At 43.0% G+C, this 18,461-nt stretch overlaps 1 protein-coding gene across 1 annotated transcript in view; it reads right to left on the bottom strand.

Moving 5' to 3' along the window:
* adgra1b (adhesion G protein-coupled receptor A1b) overlaps positions 1–18,461 on the bottom strand; it is an 827,468-nt gene that overhangs the window by 99,292 nt on the left and 709,715 nt on the right. Inside the window, exons 13-14 of the mRNA XM_072479133.1 lie at positions 11,031–11,238; positions 9,903–10,111 (exon numbers count right to left, since the gene is read on the bottom strand). Of these exons, the coding sequence (XP_072335234.1) occupies positions 9,903–10,111; positions 11,031–11,238 (417 nt within the window). The remainder of the gene's footprint in view (positions 1–9,902; positions 10,112–11,030; positions 11,239–18,461) is intronic.

The raw sequence follows: 18,461 nt of genomic DNA on the forward strand, positions 1-18,461 counted from the left end.
TGTTTAGTTTCATCTATTAATTTCAATGAAACTGGCTAATGGCAGTAGAGAATCAGCAGCCTGTTTTATATCATTTCCGATTTTCCTTTCCATTACCCTCACTCCCATTGGCCAAGTTCACTGCCCCTGCTCAGCATCCAACATCTGCGCAAATACCATCACCTAGAATTTACAACATAGAAATAGGCCATCTGGCGCGACCAGTCTGTACTGCTGTTTACTTTCAACACAAGCGTCCTCCCACCTTACTTTAAGTCACCATATCAAAATATTATTTTTCCCTCGTGCACCTATCGAACTTCCTCTTCAATGTGTGCTATGGTATTTATTCAACATTCCATGTGGCAGTGAGTTCCACATTCTTACACCCTGAATGAAGACATTCCTCCAGAATTCCTAACTGGACTTATTTCTGACAAATATTTATAGTTGCTAGTTTTTGGACTGTCTCATAGACATTCCCTATCTAAAGCAAATCCTGCTTTGCAGTGAAACTGTGTGAAGTGTTCATACACTAATATCATTCACTGTAATTTCTGGGCATGTGAACTACATATATAAATTCCATATAAATCTTTATCTACATCTATCATTCCTGAAAACATTGCTCTTTTCTCAATTTCCTCCTTCAGCTCCATATGATTTGGTCAATGTTGCTCTCTTGAACAACACTAACATGAGACACATCTCATTGTAATTTGTGTTATCCTGCTGAACAACCAAGGGCTAGCAAGTTTACTTTCATTGTAGTCGGGGCATTCAAATTAATTGAAACTAAAGGTGGGCAGAGGTAATATTTTTGCCCATTTGGTAGTATGTTTGTAAACAATAAATCTCAGAAACGAATGGATGAATTTTAACAAAACGCAGTACACAGATAGGGTAAGGCCAGAAAAGAAACTCATTAATTTATGGCAAAGATGCAGATCCAAATCCTGGAATCTTTCAAAAAATTCATTCAGATTGGGAGACAGAGTGAATTGACATTTTAAGTATGTTGTGAGTTGTTTGATTCAGAATGTTGTTGATGGTTTTAGAATGCTGTGGATTTTCTCAGCTGCTGAGGTGGAATTGTCATGGTTGTCAACATGAGAGCAGAGTTTTCAGAGCAGGTTGTTGGACGTGGATTAACCGGAAACCTCCTCAGAGAGATGCAAGCTCTTTCATTCAGCTTTGTAGGAGCAGGGCATCAACCAGGCAGGGACAATACTCAAAACAGAGCTACAGAATTCTAATAATGTTGAGTTAACACAATGTGCTGAAGGTATGGACTCTACTGAGTCCTCTTCACTTGTTATGTCAATCATTTTGAAATGTTTCTCAACACATGAAAGATGCTGTATAAATAAAAGAATTTTCTTTCCTTTCCCTTCATCCTCTCCCGGGGGCCATGATTTACTAAGATGCAGTTCAGGTGCTGGAAGCTCTGTGGTAGCTTAACCAAGTGTCTATTGCTCCCACGTGAGTCTAGGCAGCCAGTGTAAACAGATGGTTAGGCACAGTTGAGTGTGAATGTATTCTCACCTGTTGTCCATGCATGCACAGTTTCTTGCAGGGTTTATTAAATATCTGTCCAGGGCAGAAACCTCAGCCAATGTTCCTCTTCCCACTCAAGTGACTTGAACTGTTGCTGTGGCTGAGTTTAGTTCTCTCAAGCAAGGCTGGAAGTCATATCCTGAACTTTCTGGGTTGTGTTGTTTAGTATCTCTATTCATTTGGTCATTAGGGCTTTTAAAATATTGCTGTTTCTGTTAAGCTTGAATTGACCTGAAGCTAAACGTAAGTGGCAGTCTCAAACTTTGCCTGTGCTTACGTTTGGGAAGCTGATACGAGTGATAGAGTTTTACAGCACAGCAAGAGGACCTTCAGCCCATCGTGTCTGTGCCAGCTATCAAGCACCTATCTATTCTGATCCTATTTTACAGCACTTGGTCTGTTACCTTGCATGCTATTCAGGCATTTCAAGAACTCATCAAAGTGCTTCTTAAATTTTGTGAGGCTTCGCATCTCTACCACCCTTTCAGGGTAGTTCCAGATTCCCACCACCCTCTGGGTGAAAGGTTTTACCTCAAATCCCCTCTAAATCTCCAGTCCCTTACCATAAATCCATGCCACCTGGTTATTGACCTCTCTACTAAGGGGAAAGGTTTCTTCCTATCTACCCTATCTCTATCCCTCAGAATTTTGTATTCCAGTCCAGGCAACATTCTGCTGAATCTTCTCTGCACCCTTTCTGGTGCAATCACATTTGGTTAGATTCGTAAATATAGACAGGAGATTAAATAAACATTTCCTCACTCATAGCTACCCTTAAATGCTAGACCATGAGCTTTGCCTTTTGCAAAGGTTTCATGACCTTGTTTCAAACCCTGATGTCAGGGAAATGTATATCTTTTAAATTAATCAGCAGAGATTTATATAGAGCCTTCACATAAAGGTATTTTACCATATGGCTCACACATTCATTTCAGCATTGCCTCTCATAGTCTGCAGATTGTGACAAGCAAGTCCAGGCAGCCCAGATGCTCCTTTAGAGATGAAGCCAGCAGCTGCTGCCAGTTCGGAGTCAGCTGCCAACCGATGAGGGTTATCAGAGTCCCAGGACATTTCTATGCAGTGTGAGGAGGCACCCATGTACCAGCCTGGCTGTCAGAGGGGCATTTAGAAGGACAATTGGATGAGTTGATATATAAAATACTGGAATGTTTATTTATTTAAACTCAAAAATCTGTTTTTTTTAAAGCACCAATATGAATGTATTGTGTGCTTTGTTATTCATGAAATACACTGAAGTTGTTCAATGAGCCAAACACTCATTTGATGTGGAGTTCTATGCTTAGATGATAAATATTGGCCAAGTCCAGTTGGGGCAGCAAGAATTACTCAATCTCATTTAACAAAGTTAGTAGTGGTTTTAAGGAAGATCACTTTCTTAGCATAGAAGGTGTTGAACGTGTTGAAGCTGCTACCTTCGATTGTCTTGTAAATGCCATTTGACTGGATAACATTTGCAGCTATGAGAGATGATTTCTCTGAACTGGGGCTGGCATCTGCCTTTCAATAGATGCCAATGTCTCCTCGTTATTTATGTTGAACCATAGGGCATAATACCATAGGGTCCAGCATGCAATCTGGGATTGCGCCAGCACTGTCCAGCTAGCAGAAGGCTTTGGTAATCCTTTCCATCTTTTTGAATCCATTCGAGGGATGTTGGTTTCATTGGCAAGCCTTGTGTATATTGCCCATTCCTAACTTGCCTTGACATGGTGGTGGTGAGCTGCCTTCCTGAACCATTGCAGTCCATGTGGTTACTCCTATAATGTTATTAGGTAGCAAGTGTCTGCATTTTGATCCACCGACATATTTCCAAGTTAGGATGGTGCGTCACTAGCAAGTGGTGGTGTTCCATGTACCTTATCCTTGAAGGTAATAGAGGTTGCAGGTTTGGAAAAGGCTGTCAAAGAAATCTTGAATAATTGCTGTAATGCAAAAGCCAGTTGGTGCACACAACAGACACAGTGCACAAGTGCTGGAGGGAATGAATGTTTTAGGAGGTGTATGGTGTGCAATCAAATGGACTGTTTCGTCTGCTGGTGAGCTTCTTAAATGTTGTTCACGTTGTACTCGTTCAGACAAGTGGAAGATATTCTATCACACCCCTGACATGTGCCTTGTAGGTGATGAGTCTTTGTGGACAAGGAAGTGAGTCACTTATTGCAGAATATCCAGCCTCTGATTTACACTTGGAGCCACAATATCTATGTGGCTCATCCAGTTAAGATGATGTGGAGATTGGACTGGGGTGGGCACAGTAAAAAGTCTTACAACACAAGGTTAAAGTCCAACAGATTTGTTTCGAATCACTAGCTTTCGGAGCACAGCTCCTTCCTCAGGTGAGCTGTGCTTCGGAAAAGCTGGTGATTTGAAACAAACCTTTGGACTTTAATCTGGTGTTGTAAGACTTTTTACTGTACTCATCCAGTTAAGTTTCTGGTTTGGACACTCCATAAGTTGATGGTGGGAGAATCGATCTTAGTTATAATACTGTTTGTCAAAGGGTGATGGTTAGATTTACTTTTGTTCAAAAAAGTCATTGCCTCTGGTGTGGCATGAATGTTACTTGCCACGTATCAACTCAAGCCTGAATCCTGTTCCAGGTTTCGCTGCATGCAGACACAAACTGCATTATTATCTGAGGTATTGTGAATGGAACATTGTGCAATCATCAGTGAACCTCCCACTTCTGGATCATTATGGAGGGAAGGTCATTGATGAAGCAACTGAAGTTGGTTGGTCTTTAGGACACTATATTGAGGAACTCCTGTGGTGATCTCCTCTGGCTGAGATGATTGGCTTTCAATAACTACAACCAACATCCTTTGTACTAGGTATGACTCCAACCCGTGGAAAAGTTCCCCCCTGTTTCCTATTGATTTCAATTTTTATTGGGGCTCCTTGAGTCCACACTCGGTCAAATGCGGCCTTGATGTCAAGACAATCACTCTCATCTCACCCCTACAATTCAGCTCTTTTGTTGACAACTGGGCCAAGGCTGTAATGAGGAGCTGAGTAGTTCTGCTGGAACCCAAATTTAGTTTGGGTGAGCAGGTGCTGGATGAGTAAGTGCTATTTGCTAATATTGTCAATGGCACATGACATCATTTTGCTGCTGATTGAGACTAGACTGAGGGGTAGTAATTAGCTGGATTGGATTCATTCTGTTTTTTGTTGGCAGGATATACCTGGGCAATTTTCCACATTGCCAGGTAGATGCCAGTGTTGTAGCTGTACTTGATTTTGGGCACTGCAACTTCTGGAGCACAAATCTTCAATGCTTAAGTCAGAATGTCAGAGCTCATTGTCGTTGATATCTGTAGTGTCTTCAACCATTTCTTAATTATCACGTGGAGTGAATTAAATTGTCTGAAGGTGGCATCTGTAATGATATGGACCTCGGGTGAAGACTGATAGGGATCATCCAATTGATACTTTTGGCTGAAGGTAGTTACAAGTTCTTCAGCCATGGCTTTTGTACTCATGTGATGGGATTGGCCATTACTGAGGATAGGGATGATTCTGGAGCCTTCTCTTCCCTTTAGTTGTTTAATTGCCCACCACCTTTCGTGATTAGATGTGACACAACTGCACAGATTTGATCTGGTCCACTGGTCACTTAGCTCTGTCTATATTGCTTCTGCTGATTGGTATATATGCAGCCTTGTGCTGCAGCTTAACTTAGTTTGCACCTTGTTTTAGGTAAATTTGGTACAGCTCCTGTTACATTCTTAATTGAATTAGGGTTGATCCCCTGGCTTAATTGTAGTAATAGAGTGAGGAATATGTCAGGTCATGAGGTTAAAGTTTATGGTGGAACACTATTCTGTTCCTGCTGATGGTCCATGGATGCCTAGCTTTGAGCTGCTAGATCAGATCTGAAAATATCCAATTTCAAACCATGGCAGTGCCAAACAACACAATCAGGGTTACCCTCAGGACATGTTTCTGCAAGAATTGTGGGGTGGCCACTCCTACCAATACTATCATGCACATTCATAGTTGCAACAGGTAGATTGGTAAGGATGAGGTTAAAGTAGGCTCTCCCCCCTCATTATGGTTCTCTCTCCATTTGCATAGGCCCAGTGTAATAGCTATGTTGTATCTCCTTCAGGATTTGGTCAACTTGGTCAGTAGTGGTGCTACTAAGCAACTCTTAATGGTAGACACTGAAGTTCCCACCCAGAATCCAATCTGTGCCCTTGCTATGCCCTCAGTACTTCTTTTATGTGATATTCAACAAGGAGAAACAGTCACTCACCAGCTGGAGGTTCCTTTGCCCATGTTTATTCTGATGCCATGAAACATCATGTGGTCTTGAGTTAGAATGAAAGACTTCCAGGGCTAGTCCCTCCTGTCTGTATGTGATTGTGTTGTCACATCTGCTGGGTGAATCTGTTCTACTGGCAGGATGGAGTGAGACTATGACGTGTCAGTCACAGTGAAAACAACCAAAAGGTAGAAAAAGCCAGTAATCCACAAAAATAGAAGATCTGAAACTGCTCAATTCCACATGAAGCCAATGCCATGGGAGCAGCTATGACCATTTGAGAAGGGTATTAACAACCCATTGTTCAATTATGGCACAAAAGGAGAACATTTTCATTCACCGAGGTAGCAAATGACTAGTGTACAGATACAAATAAGCCCCATAGGACATGGGAGGGCAGATAGTGAAAACTGTTAAAAATAAGGATGAAATTCCTCTTTAGTGCTACAACTACAGATTGTGCTAAGGAAAAATGTCCTTGAGCACAGAACTTGCACATGTAAGGTGACGTTATTCAAAGTTCATTGTGATTAGCCGATCTTTTGATTTCTACTACAAAGGGCATTAGTCAAAATCACGGACACATTCTATTTTGTTAACAGATTGCAAAAAAACAAATCTAGACCACTTTCTGGGAAAGAAAGGAAACTAGAAAGAAAGATAGAGCTTTTATTTATATAGAATCTTTCACAACCTCGGGATACCTCAAAGCATTTCACAGTGAACGGAATAATTTTGAAGTGTAGCCACTGCTGCCATGTAACAAAGGTATGTGACAACATAGACAGTTCCCACAAGCAACAATAGAATAAATGACGAGATATTTGTTCTACTGATAAAAGCAAATTACTTTGGATGCTGGAATCTGAAACCAAAGAGAAAATGCTGGTAAATCTCAGCAGGTCTGGCAGCATCTGTAGGGAAAGAAAACAGCTCATGTTTCTAGTCCAGATGACCCTTTGTCAAAGCTGTTCTACTGATGATGGTTCAAAGATTAATGTTGTTGGCAAATGCTGAGAGAACTGGCCTTGTATGAATGATGCAATACAACCTTAACTATCAGTAAGAGGGTTGACAAGGCATGGTTTAGTGCTTCATTTACAATACAGTGTTCCCTCAGTACTGCACTGAGGCAGCAGCGTAGATCATGTACTTAAGTGCTGGAATGGGGCTTGAACCCACAACCATATTGCCCAGTTACCACTGAGCCACGGGTGACACTGTACATAGCCTCAAACAAAAACAGAAAATGCTGGACAATCTCAGCAGGTCTGACAGCATCTGTGGAGAGAGAAGGGAGCTAACGTTTCGAGTCTGGATGACTTATTGTCAAAGCTGCATTGACAAAGAGTCACCCAGACTCGAAACATTAGCTCAGTTCTCTCTCTCCACAGATGCTGTCAAACCTGCTGAGATTGTCCAGCTTTTTCTGTTTTTGCTTCAGATTCCAGCACCCACAGTAATTTGCTTTTATCTGTACAAAGCCTCAATATCTACCGGGTAGTTAATAGAGTTGTAAAGTTGTTATTTAGGAATGTTAGTGAGTTCACCTGCAATCTCAACACTGCAAAGTAATGTGCAGATCATAACAGGAGATCATAACAGGTTCCAACAAACGTGAAGACAAAAGTGTCACAAACAATGCAAAGTCATGATTTGCATGAACATGTGATTGTTCCACAAACCTTATCTTCTAAGTGATCTTCTTCAGAGCTATAGCAAACAAATATATTCTTACCATGCAGCAGACACAATACTTATATAATCCCATTTTAAAAAAGGCTTTACTCCATGGTAAATATGGCATAAGTGTCCTGAGGAAATGTTGAGGTGCTCTGATGTACAATTATCAACCTAAAAAGTTAACTCTCTCCACAGATGCTGCCTGACCTGCTGAGCATTTCCTGCGTTATCTGTTTGGATTTCAAATTTCCAGCTTTTGTAGTATTTTGCTTTTGTATTATTTTGCTTTTGTATTATAAATATTCAAATTGCTGACAAGAATGTAACTCTGGTAAAGAATTGATATAAAACCTCACGGGGGGGGGGGCGGGGGGGGGGGGGGGAAGGGATTCAATGCTGGTTTCTCACAACTGTCAATGCAATACAAGCTCCCAACTCCAAATACAATGCCAGAACAACACACCTCCACATAATGTGTGTGTCACAATACAGATCTTACATTCTATATTTTACTGCAATCAGAAATACTCTTGCTGGCATTCTGTTTATTACCTGAGTACCTTGTTGAGAAGGAGCGTGTAAATAAGGTGACTCAGAAACCTAAGAGCTACCGATAGCAGATTATTACCATTTTTACTGCAGTTGCCAGTGTAAACACTCATTATAATAGTATTTTGGATGCTCCTGAATTACACAAGATTAAAGTGCTAACATGTGCTCAGATGTAACAAATTTAATTAGAATATTTGGGAATCACACAGATCAACTTGCTGTTTCCTTTTTGTCTTTATTAATATTTTATGGAGTATTCACATTAAATAAATATACTGGCATAGTGTCAATGCATTGATGTTACGAAAGAAGCTTTTCAGTACAATACAGTGTCAATATTATCTTGTAAAATTTCTCAAAAGGTAGAGCCCTCCCAAATATATTACCTTGCTTTTAATATTTAATTAACAGTGGAGCCTGCTAGGTTGACTAGAAACTCAGTTCATGTTTGGAATAATATAATAATATTCACGATGAGCATTTGAAGGCATTTTCTTTTCCCAAACTTAATCCTGGGGGTGGGGGAAATATAGTCCAACTACCATTGTGGCATTTAGATAAATATTCCCATTTTGGAAGGTGTCCAAGAACTTTAGAAGAAACTCAAAATATTTTCAAAGAGGAATGATTTATGCCTTGGTGAGTGATAATAATCACATTACACTATAGACTGTCACAAACCCATGCTATGATTGGCCAACATCTGTGCTCCATCTGACAACAGATTAGTATTCTGCACACACTTAGCCTCTGTTCCACAGTCGTCAGTACAGCTGCCTTTTACAAATACATACCAATACCTTGACATTTACACAATTGCAAATCTTTCAACATGTAAACAAACTGAACCTATTTATCTAGGTGTAATTCTGCCGAAATAATTCATTTGTAAATGCAATGCATTTTATTTCAGCATGCGAGAGTAGGATTTAATGCTTCAATTCACCTATCGGAAAATTCCTGTTCAGAATGATAAAGCACTTTTAAATCCAATATTCCCAAATTGCTCCCACTAGAAAGGGATGTAGTGTGCGTTGATGATCTCACCATGCACTCTATTTTACAAATTTGTCACACCCATTCTTTCTTTGATGCGACGGTGCTATAAATGTATGTTATAAATTGCTTGGAATGTGAAATGCGAATTAGAAATGAAAGAGGAAACACAAAGGCACTGAAATTAATTAGAGAATGTTGGTGACATTTTGGCAACATTTTAAAACACATCTCGTAGCATTCTACAGTGGCTAATGATCCCATCTTTAACAGCATGCAGGGTTTATTGTGGGTAAGAATATCAAATATATATTACAGTAAACAAATTATAAACCCACATTTGGATACAACAATAAAATGGCAACTACTGCTGTGGGAAATTAGGACTGAATGCTCTTGTTTCTTCTCCGGTGTTTTACAAAATGCTATTTAACTGTGCATTTGTCTCATGCCTGATTAGAATAGTCGGTACGATATAATTCACATGCAGAAGCAGACACTCTTCCAGGAGTACAATATTGAATACAAAACATCAACATATATGCCAGGCAGGATTTAGCTCACAAATAAATCAAGTATTTTCTAGTATAATTTCTTCAGCTACAATTTATGATGCCAGACTTTAAAATGTTCATCTGCGATATACTGGAGCACTGCAGTCTGCAAAAAAATGATGTTGAATTATTTATATTTAATGCTGCCTCTAAAATGTTGCTGCCTTATTCTCAGGCATCCCTTCATGAGACAGTTGTAAAATATTATCCTCTTTAATGAGGACAAGATAAAGTGGATACGATGGTTTGTGAACAAACAGAACTTTCTATTCAATGTTCAGACATGTACTCACCATTAGTACTGCAATGTTACCGAAGTGCATACATTGAATGGTGGTGATATTGCTTGCAGAGCCTGTTATATGGCACCCTTTAGCATGCCAACCACCGTGCCCATCCAAAAGGTCAAAATCCCAATATGCTGCAGTGGGATCTGCACCCAGTGCAAAGTGCCTCAGAACAACAGTAATGTGTTTCGTGAGGTTTCCGAAGCTGCACCCATCTGCAGAAGCAAATTGAATTAGTTAAATGGAGTGGAAAGCTTTATAGCTGAATACAATGTACACAGATCTGGAAGGATTTTTTGACTGCAAGAATTGCAGGATAAAAAAAAAATATTCCTGTCCTTAAATATCACAATATAAACTTTCAGCACAAATTATGAATTGTAATGCAATTAAGCAACGTGAAACTTTGAACTGTCTTTTGCAAAGCATTCTGTTAGAATGTGTTATAAAGAAATAAAAACTTATTGTAATGAATGAGAGTAAGGCTATGCTAGAATTTCAGCAGGGCAGATATTGATATTTTGTCTTTAGACTTTGTTTACATTCTACTCAATATGTTCAATTACGATTTATGGAGATTAAAATGAGTAATGAGTGTTACTGATCTCCCACATAACACAATTGTTTTTGAAAATAGATAAGATTAAAAGTACAGTAATCTACAGGACAATTTAAATCATTTTCAGCAATGCAAATTGTTTATGCCCTGATTAAAACTATACGTTGCACTCAATATTGGAATAAAGCTGAATGATGGGTGAAAGCATTAAACATTTTCAGAATGGATGGACTTGTTTGAATAAGTTACGTAATTAGAGAGAGCAATTATGGAGAACTATAGAAAATGATGTTCGAGATTATGATGCAGCTATTAGGCACACGTCTCCCTTTTTACATCCATAAGCAGAAACAAACAAGTCAGCAATGCAACCAGTATTATTTTAGTTAAATGCTACATTTTTTAAATGGTTTGAAAAGCACCCGACTGCGAACACAGAAACAGTTCACGAGTCTGCTTAATTTCATTGTCCCTCAAAAGTAAAGCAGGAACCAATACAAGGTGTTAAATATAAATCTCACGTGCATCATTTAAACTATCAGAAGATTTAAATTCAAGTGTAAATCAAATCTTACCTATTTTGACGAAGACAACTGGAGTTGAAACACACTTGCGTTTCCCATCATCAGCAAGGTTTGATGAGTTACCTGTACTGGGAAAGAGTTTTCCATTCCGGAATACAATAAATTGCAGCTTGCAAGATGAGTTGTCAACAGTGTGCAGAGCGAGAAAATGAGTGAAAATTGCTGGTGGCAACTGAACTGATGCCACTGCCACGGTGTTCTGTAGAATTAAAGAAAGAAGAAAAGATGTGAGTCACGACATTCTTGTTTTCAATATTTTCTGTTTCAGCGAGGCATATGAACTGTCTCTTTTACTGACAGATTGGAAGCTACCAAAAAATGGAGTCTTAACCAAGGGAATAGCTATAATCCAGTGCATTTTAACAAACAGCACATTTCCATTGCCTGAGAGAGTCTTTCTGGTCAAGCTCCCTGCTGCAGAGGTGAGAATGGTTCCTACCATCCATGCTAGAGGGTTACATCAACACTGCAGATCTTATTTAAAGAGACAATCTACCAGGTTTTTACCCTTCACTTGCAACAGAATCAGACAACTCACATACAGAATGAATTTCTAAAAAGGTTGCATAGGAGTGTTTGTTCTCTATTAGTATGAAATGGCAATGAAATAAAGTGCAATATCACTGTAAACACAGAGAGGCAACATTTTTAAGCATTTTAATTCTAGATTTTAACATAGGCAAAACTATTTTATTTTATTCATCGTAAATAATGACTGTTCATTTGGGTTTGGCATCTGCTAGATTAATCACACATCTGGACCAAAAGCCTTTAATCACTCACAGCATACCCTCCTTAGAAATGTAGGGCGAATGTAGGGCGCGATCTAACAAAAAAAACAACAGTGTCTTGTTCTGGGCGGGATTAACGGAGTCGCTCCCGATGCTTATAGTGGCGGGAATTACCCCGCTATCGAACGACACTCAGTATTTTTGGGGGCCTCAGCGGGGAAGGCCCCATCAAGGCTGCACTCAGTCGCATTTCATGCACGAGAAGCTCCACTCGCCAGTGCAGGAAGAGATCTGGGCAACATTTTTAAATGGTGCCACAATCTCTCGACCCCCAAAACGTGACCCCTAGACCACCCCAATGCCTCACCTCATATAGGCAGGGCACCCCCAGGCCCAATCCCCAGCACAGGCAAAATGCCACCCGGGCAGGTTGACACTGTCAGCCTGGCAGTACCACTGCCAGCCAGGCAGTTCCACCTGGGCAACCTGGCAGTGCTACCTGAGCAACCTGGCAGCACTGCCAGGGTACCAGGCTGGCAATGCCATGGCTCCCAGGTGGCATCAGCAGTGGGGTGCTGCCCTGGGGTCTCCGATCACCCGGGATCCCCCCCCCCCCAAGTCCCTTTGCGCCTGGTCCCCGTTTATGGGGAAATGTGCTGGACGCCACCCGGCTGGGGTCTCCTCAGCGAGACCAGTAGGTCGAGTGCTGGATAGATCCGGTGCAGCGTAGTTAAGTGAACTGTATGCAAGTCTGGATCCCGCCCATTGTAGATGGTCGGTAGATCGCACCAGTAATCTTTACACTGTCCAAAACTTACTTTTTTTCCCTTTGGTGAATGTTTGAACCCTTTCATCTTTCATGTACCCCTTTCCCCATGATATTAAACATTACAGTCATTAACAGTCACAGCTTCTGTGACATTTACTATATGTGCAATTATAAATCAGAATGTTAATGTCATAACATTTTTGCAGATGTAATAATTGGAATTATATGGTGCCTCAGGCCAGGTAGAGGCAGAGGCACCTTGCACGGCAAATGCCAATGAAGAAAAACGGAAACTAAGACTGGAAAGAGCTATTTGGAGAGATTGTCTGCCCTCTCCGCGGCGGCGTGCCTCTCTGCAGCCTGCCGTTGGTCGGTCGTGGGAATTTCTGGTCCCGCCACTGTCAATGGGATTTCCCATTGATTCCACCGTACACTGCCAGGAAACCCGCAGCGGGGGTGGGGGTGGGGGGGGGGGGGGGGGTGGGGGGGGGGGGTGCCGTCGGTGGGACTGGAAGATCCCGCTGGTATGAACTGCCGGAAGATGTTGTCATATTGGGGTCCCACCGGTGTGTTTCGCAGCAACAGAAGACGGGCCACCATCCTCCATCAAAACCGACTAGGTGCCCCTCCATTGTCCTCACGATACATATGAGACACATTTGTCTTGCCACATAAACATGCCACCCACCCTTATTATCAACCACAACCATCTACCCAGGAGGTTCTAAATAAAGCGACATGGTTGATGCCTTTCCCACCTGTTCCATCCCATTATCCGCGCCACCTATTTTCTCCATTTCCGTGATTCCCCCTTGAGATTAACCACTACCCAACCGTGACCCTAGAAATTCCATCCTACTGCATCCCACTACCCCCTCTCACTGTGACTGCTTCCTCTGCTGCCCGATTCCCTCAGTTCGAACCCCAAGTCACGACCATAGATAGAACCAACCTTGCCCCTTAGGACCATCAACCCCCCACCATCCCTGCTTGGAAACACATCTCCAATCCATTTGTTGGACCCCCTAACACAACATGCAAGAACATTCACACCTCCCCCATCCTGCACCCTTGCCTTCCCTCCCTGGCTCCCCCTCTCTCTCCCTCAGTCACCCTCTCTGCCACATGCCCTTAGTCTGACCAACAACTGATGATCGCCTCATTGAATAACTCTCCCCAAAAAGGAACAAAACATTGGCTACTCGCTCCAACTCCAGCAAGTTGACTACTCCCTCTGTTGCAAGCCACTCATATACAGTCATAAATCTGAAGGTACGCATTGGTCATTCGCCAATAACTTAATTGGGAAAACCAACTTAATTCTGGTGAGATGGCCTTTGAATGAGCATGCATGATATTGTCAATCCATAGAATCTCTACAGCGCAGAAGAAGGCTATTCGGCCCATTGAGTCTGCACAGACCCTCCGAGAGAGCACCCACCTAGGTTCACCTTCCCGCCCTATCCCTGTAACCTCACCTAACCTTTGCACATCTTTGGACACTAAGGGACAATTTTTAGCATGGCCAATCCGCCAAACCTGCACATCTTTGGACTGTGTGAGGGAACCGGAGAACCCGGAGGAAATCTACACAGACACGGGGGAGAATGCGCAAACTCCACACAGTCACCCAAGGTTGGAATCAAAGCCGGGTTTCTGGTGCTGTGAGGTAGCAGTGCCAATCACTGTGCCACTGTGCTAATGTATGCTAATGGATCGTCAGGCATCTTGTCTCTCTCTAACCTGTAAAGGCAGTTTGCTGCTTCTTATATGCCCCTACAGCCTCCGAGGGGCCCTCCAGCTTCAGACCCACACACTACACTTAATTGAATGACTAGCCTGCCTCTGCCCATTAATTATCCAACTTGGGGGAAAAGCCTTCAAACTTCCCCAAACTTGATTGCAAAAGTGCATCCTACTGTCAGGAAGCTACATTTTGGTCTCCTGATAATTAACTTCTTCTGCTCAACTTGCTGCCCACTCCTCCCAGCAGCACAAGATGTCATAATATCCACTCATGTATACAATGAGATGCAGACAGGCAGTGATTGACACACAGAATGACCAGTAAGCATACAACACAGCACAGCCAATCACCAGACAGGACACTACCACTATAAAGCCAGAGGGCACTAGGTTTCCTGCTCTCTTGTGACCCAGCTACTGAGACAGGCAGAGTCCATGAGCTAGCAAGTGGAAACACCATGCGGTTGCTAGTAAGTCTGGTCAGGCTACTCGTGATCCACCTCTGTGGCGATCGACAAAAATTCGTCACCCGCCACAAAGACTGAATCTGTAGACTTAACTTTTGTAAATTTTTGTGACTGAATCCATCGACTTAACTCTTGTAAATATTGCTTAGTTTGCCATGTATCTGCACTATCAACACCTTCCCATGTATATACGTTTGTTCAATCACCGTTTGTATATAGTCAGGCATATATATATATATACATTGGGCAGACGCAGCATGGGTTCACAAAGGGTAGGTCGTGTCTGACTAATTTGGTAGAATTCTTTGAGGACGTTACCAGTGCAGTAGATAACGGGGAGCCAATGGATGTGGTATATCTGGATTTCCAGAAAGCTTTTGACAAGGTACCACACAAAAGGTTGCTGCATAAACTAAAGATGCATGGCATTGAGGGTAAAGTGGTAGCATGGGTAGAGGATTGGTTAACTAACAGAAAGCAGAGAGTGGGGATAAATGGGTGTTTCTCTGGTTGGCAACCTGTAACTAGTGGGGTCCCTCAAGGATCAGTGTTGGACCCGCAGTTGTTCACAATTTACATAGACGATTTGGAGTTGGGGACCAAGTGCAATGTGTCAAAGTTTGCAGATGACACTAAGATGAGTGGTAAAGCAAAAAGTGCAGAGGATACCAGAAGTCTGCAGAAGGATTTGGATAGGTTAGGTGAATGGGCTAGGGTCTGGCAGATGGAATTCAATTTTGCCAAGTGTGAGGCTATCCATTTTGGGAGGAATAACAGCAGAATGGATTATTATTTAAACGGTAAGATGTTAAAACATGCTGCTGTGCAGAGGGACCTGGGTGTGCTGGTGCACGAGTCGCAAAAAGTTGGTGTGCAGGTGCAACAGGTGATTAAGAAGGCTAATCGAGTTTTGTCTTTCATTGCTAGAGGGATGGAGTTCAAGACTAGGGAGGTTATGCTGCAATTGTATAAGGTGTTGGTGAGGCCGCATCTGGAGTATTGTGTTCAGTTTTGGTCTCCTTACCTGAGAAAGGACATATTGGCACTGGAGGGAGTGCAGAGGAGATTCACTAGGTTGATCCCAGAGTTGAGGGGATTAGATTATGACGAGAGGTTGAGTAGACTGGGACTGTACTCATTGGAGTTTAGAAGGATGCGGGGGGATCTTATTGGTGCGGAGTCTGCACATCCTGCCCGTGTGTGCGTGGGTTTTCTCCGGGTGCTCCGGTTTCCTCCCACAGTCCAAAGATGTGCAGGTTAGGTGGATTGGCCATGATAAATTGCCCTTAGTGTCCAAAATTGCCCTTAGTGTTGGGTGGGGTTACTGGGTTATGGGGATAGGGTGGAGGTGTTGACTTTGGGTAGGGTGCTCTTTCCAAGAGCTGGTGCAGACTCGATGGGCCGAATGGCCTCCTTCTGCACTGTAAATTCTATGAAATTATTGAAACATATAAAATTATGAAGGGAATAGATAGGATAGATGCGGGCAGGTTGTTTCCACTGGATGGGGAAAGCAGAACTAGGGGGCATAGCCTCAAAATAAGGGGAAGTAGATTTAGGACGGAGTGTAGGAGGAACTTCTTCACCCAAAGGATTGTGAATCTCTGGAATTCCTTGCCCAGTGAAGCAGTTAAGGCTCCTTCTTTAAACGTTTTTAAGACAAAGATAGATACCTTTCTAAAGAATAAAGGGATTTGGGGATATGGTGTACGGGCCAGAGAGTGGAGCTGAGTCCACAAAGATCAGCCATGATCTCATTAAATGGCGGAGCAGGCTCGAGGGGCCAGATGGCCTACTCCTGTTCCTAGTTCTTACGTTCTTATGTTCTTATGTTCTTATATATACATTACTCAGTATTTATTGAACTCAAAAAAAGGGGGAGATCCCATAATATCCACTCATGTTTTCAAATGAATTGCAGACAGGCAGTGATTGACATATAGGATGACCAGTAAGCATACAACACAGCACAGCCAATCACCAGACAGAACACTACCACTATAAAGCCAGAGGGCACTAGGTTTTCCGCTCTCTCAGGACCCAGCTACGGAGACAGTCATAGTCCACGAGCTAGCAAGCACAAACACCATGCAGTAGCTAGTAAGTCTGGTCAGGCTACTCCAAGGTCACTAGTCAGATCAGTATAGTGTCGACCCACAGCTGAATATGTATAGCAGTTCATCTAGTTGAATAAAACAGTGTTGGATCTTCTCCTGTGTTAGACGTCTGTTTCTAACTTCCCTGCATCGAGTGCAGTCCACATCGAACCAACATCACAAGATTCAGCCCGGTGTAACTGGTATTGTCTGGGCCGCTCCAGGGGCAGGATATTCTCTGCGGACTTTGCTACCCTGACATCAAGGTTGGGGTCAGAAGCCTGAAATCTACCAGGAACAATCACTTGGCTATATTTTTCCCCCAAGTTGGGTAATTCATGGGCAGAGGGTCCAATTAAGGATATGTGTAGGCTCAAAGTTGGAGGATCCATAGAAGGCTCTAGTGACCCGATAGACCTACAAACTACCTTTTTAGGCATGAGAGAGAGGGCATGCCTCAAATGGAAGCACCCTTTATCAAACACTTCTAACTTCTGAAGAAAGGGGGGGCATAGTGGTGCAGTGGTTAGCACTGCTGCCTCACGGCGCCGAGGACCCGGGTCCAATCCCGGCCCCGGTTCGCTGTCCATGTGGAGTTCTCACATTCTCCCCGTGTCTGCGTGGGTATCAACCCCACAACGCAAAGGTGAGCAGAGTAGGTGGATTGGCCACACTAAATTGCTCCTTAATTGCAAAAAAGAATTGGGCGCTTCAAATTGAAAAAAAACTTCCAAAGAAAAATGCCATAAGCGGCCAGGCTGCAATGTGAAGATTGCCAGGGGTGGGGGGAGTTTGGTGGAGCCACTCCACAAAAGAGCCTGTGGCTGCAGCTGAAAGCAAGCACGTGGTGAGGGCCTCTAAGACTGCCAGAGTACTGCCCAATTCCCCCACCCTCACTCCCGAGCTCCACCCCACAGGCTGCTGCTGAAGAGGTTGCCTCCAGACAGCTGAGCTATCCAAGATGCCTTGGGGGCCTGCAGCCTGTTGGAGAATTCTAATCGATCCCTGAAAGCTTTGAAAGAGCTTTACCAAACTCCTGTTTGACTATCTGCATTTGCAGGTAGGCAGCTCGGCTGCCCCCCACCGCACCTCACGCAAATTGGCCTGGGGGCAGGATGAGGCTGGCGGATTCATAGAATCATAGAATTTACAGTGCAGAAGGCGGCCATTCGGCCCATCGAGCCTGCACCAGCTCTTGGAAAGAGTACCCCCACTTAAGCCCACACCTCCACCCTATCCCCGTAACCCAGTAGCCCCACCTAGCCTAAGGGCAATTTAGCATGGTTAATCCACCTAATCCTGCACATCTTTGGAATGTGGGAGGAAATCGGAGCACCCGGAGGAAACCCACGCAGACACGGGGAGAATGTGCAGACTCCGCACAGACAGTGACCCAAGCTGGGAATCGAACCTGAGACCCTGGAGCTGTGAAACAAGTGTGCTAACCACTATGCTACCGTGCTGTCCCCTGGATTGATGCATGGGTCAGCATTTCATATCTGTTTACCCCTCACCCCCACTCCCAACCTTTGTCCTTGTCTCTGATGGGGCCTAAAATTCCAGCCCCCGGTACTCATGCACCGCAGACCCACCAAAACAGAAAGGCTATTCTG

Source organism: Scyliorhinus torazame, chromosome 16 (assembly GCF_047496885.1).
Source record: "Scyliorhinus torazame isolate Kashiwa2021f chromosome 16, sScyTor2.1, whole genome shotgun sequence".
Classification (NCBI taxonomy): Eukaryota; Metazoa; Chordata; class Chondrichthyes; order Carcharhiniformes; family Scyliorhinidae; genus Scyliorhinus; species Scyliorhinus torazame.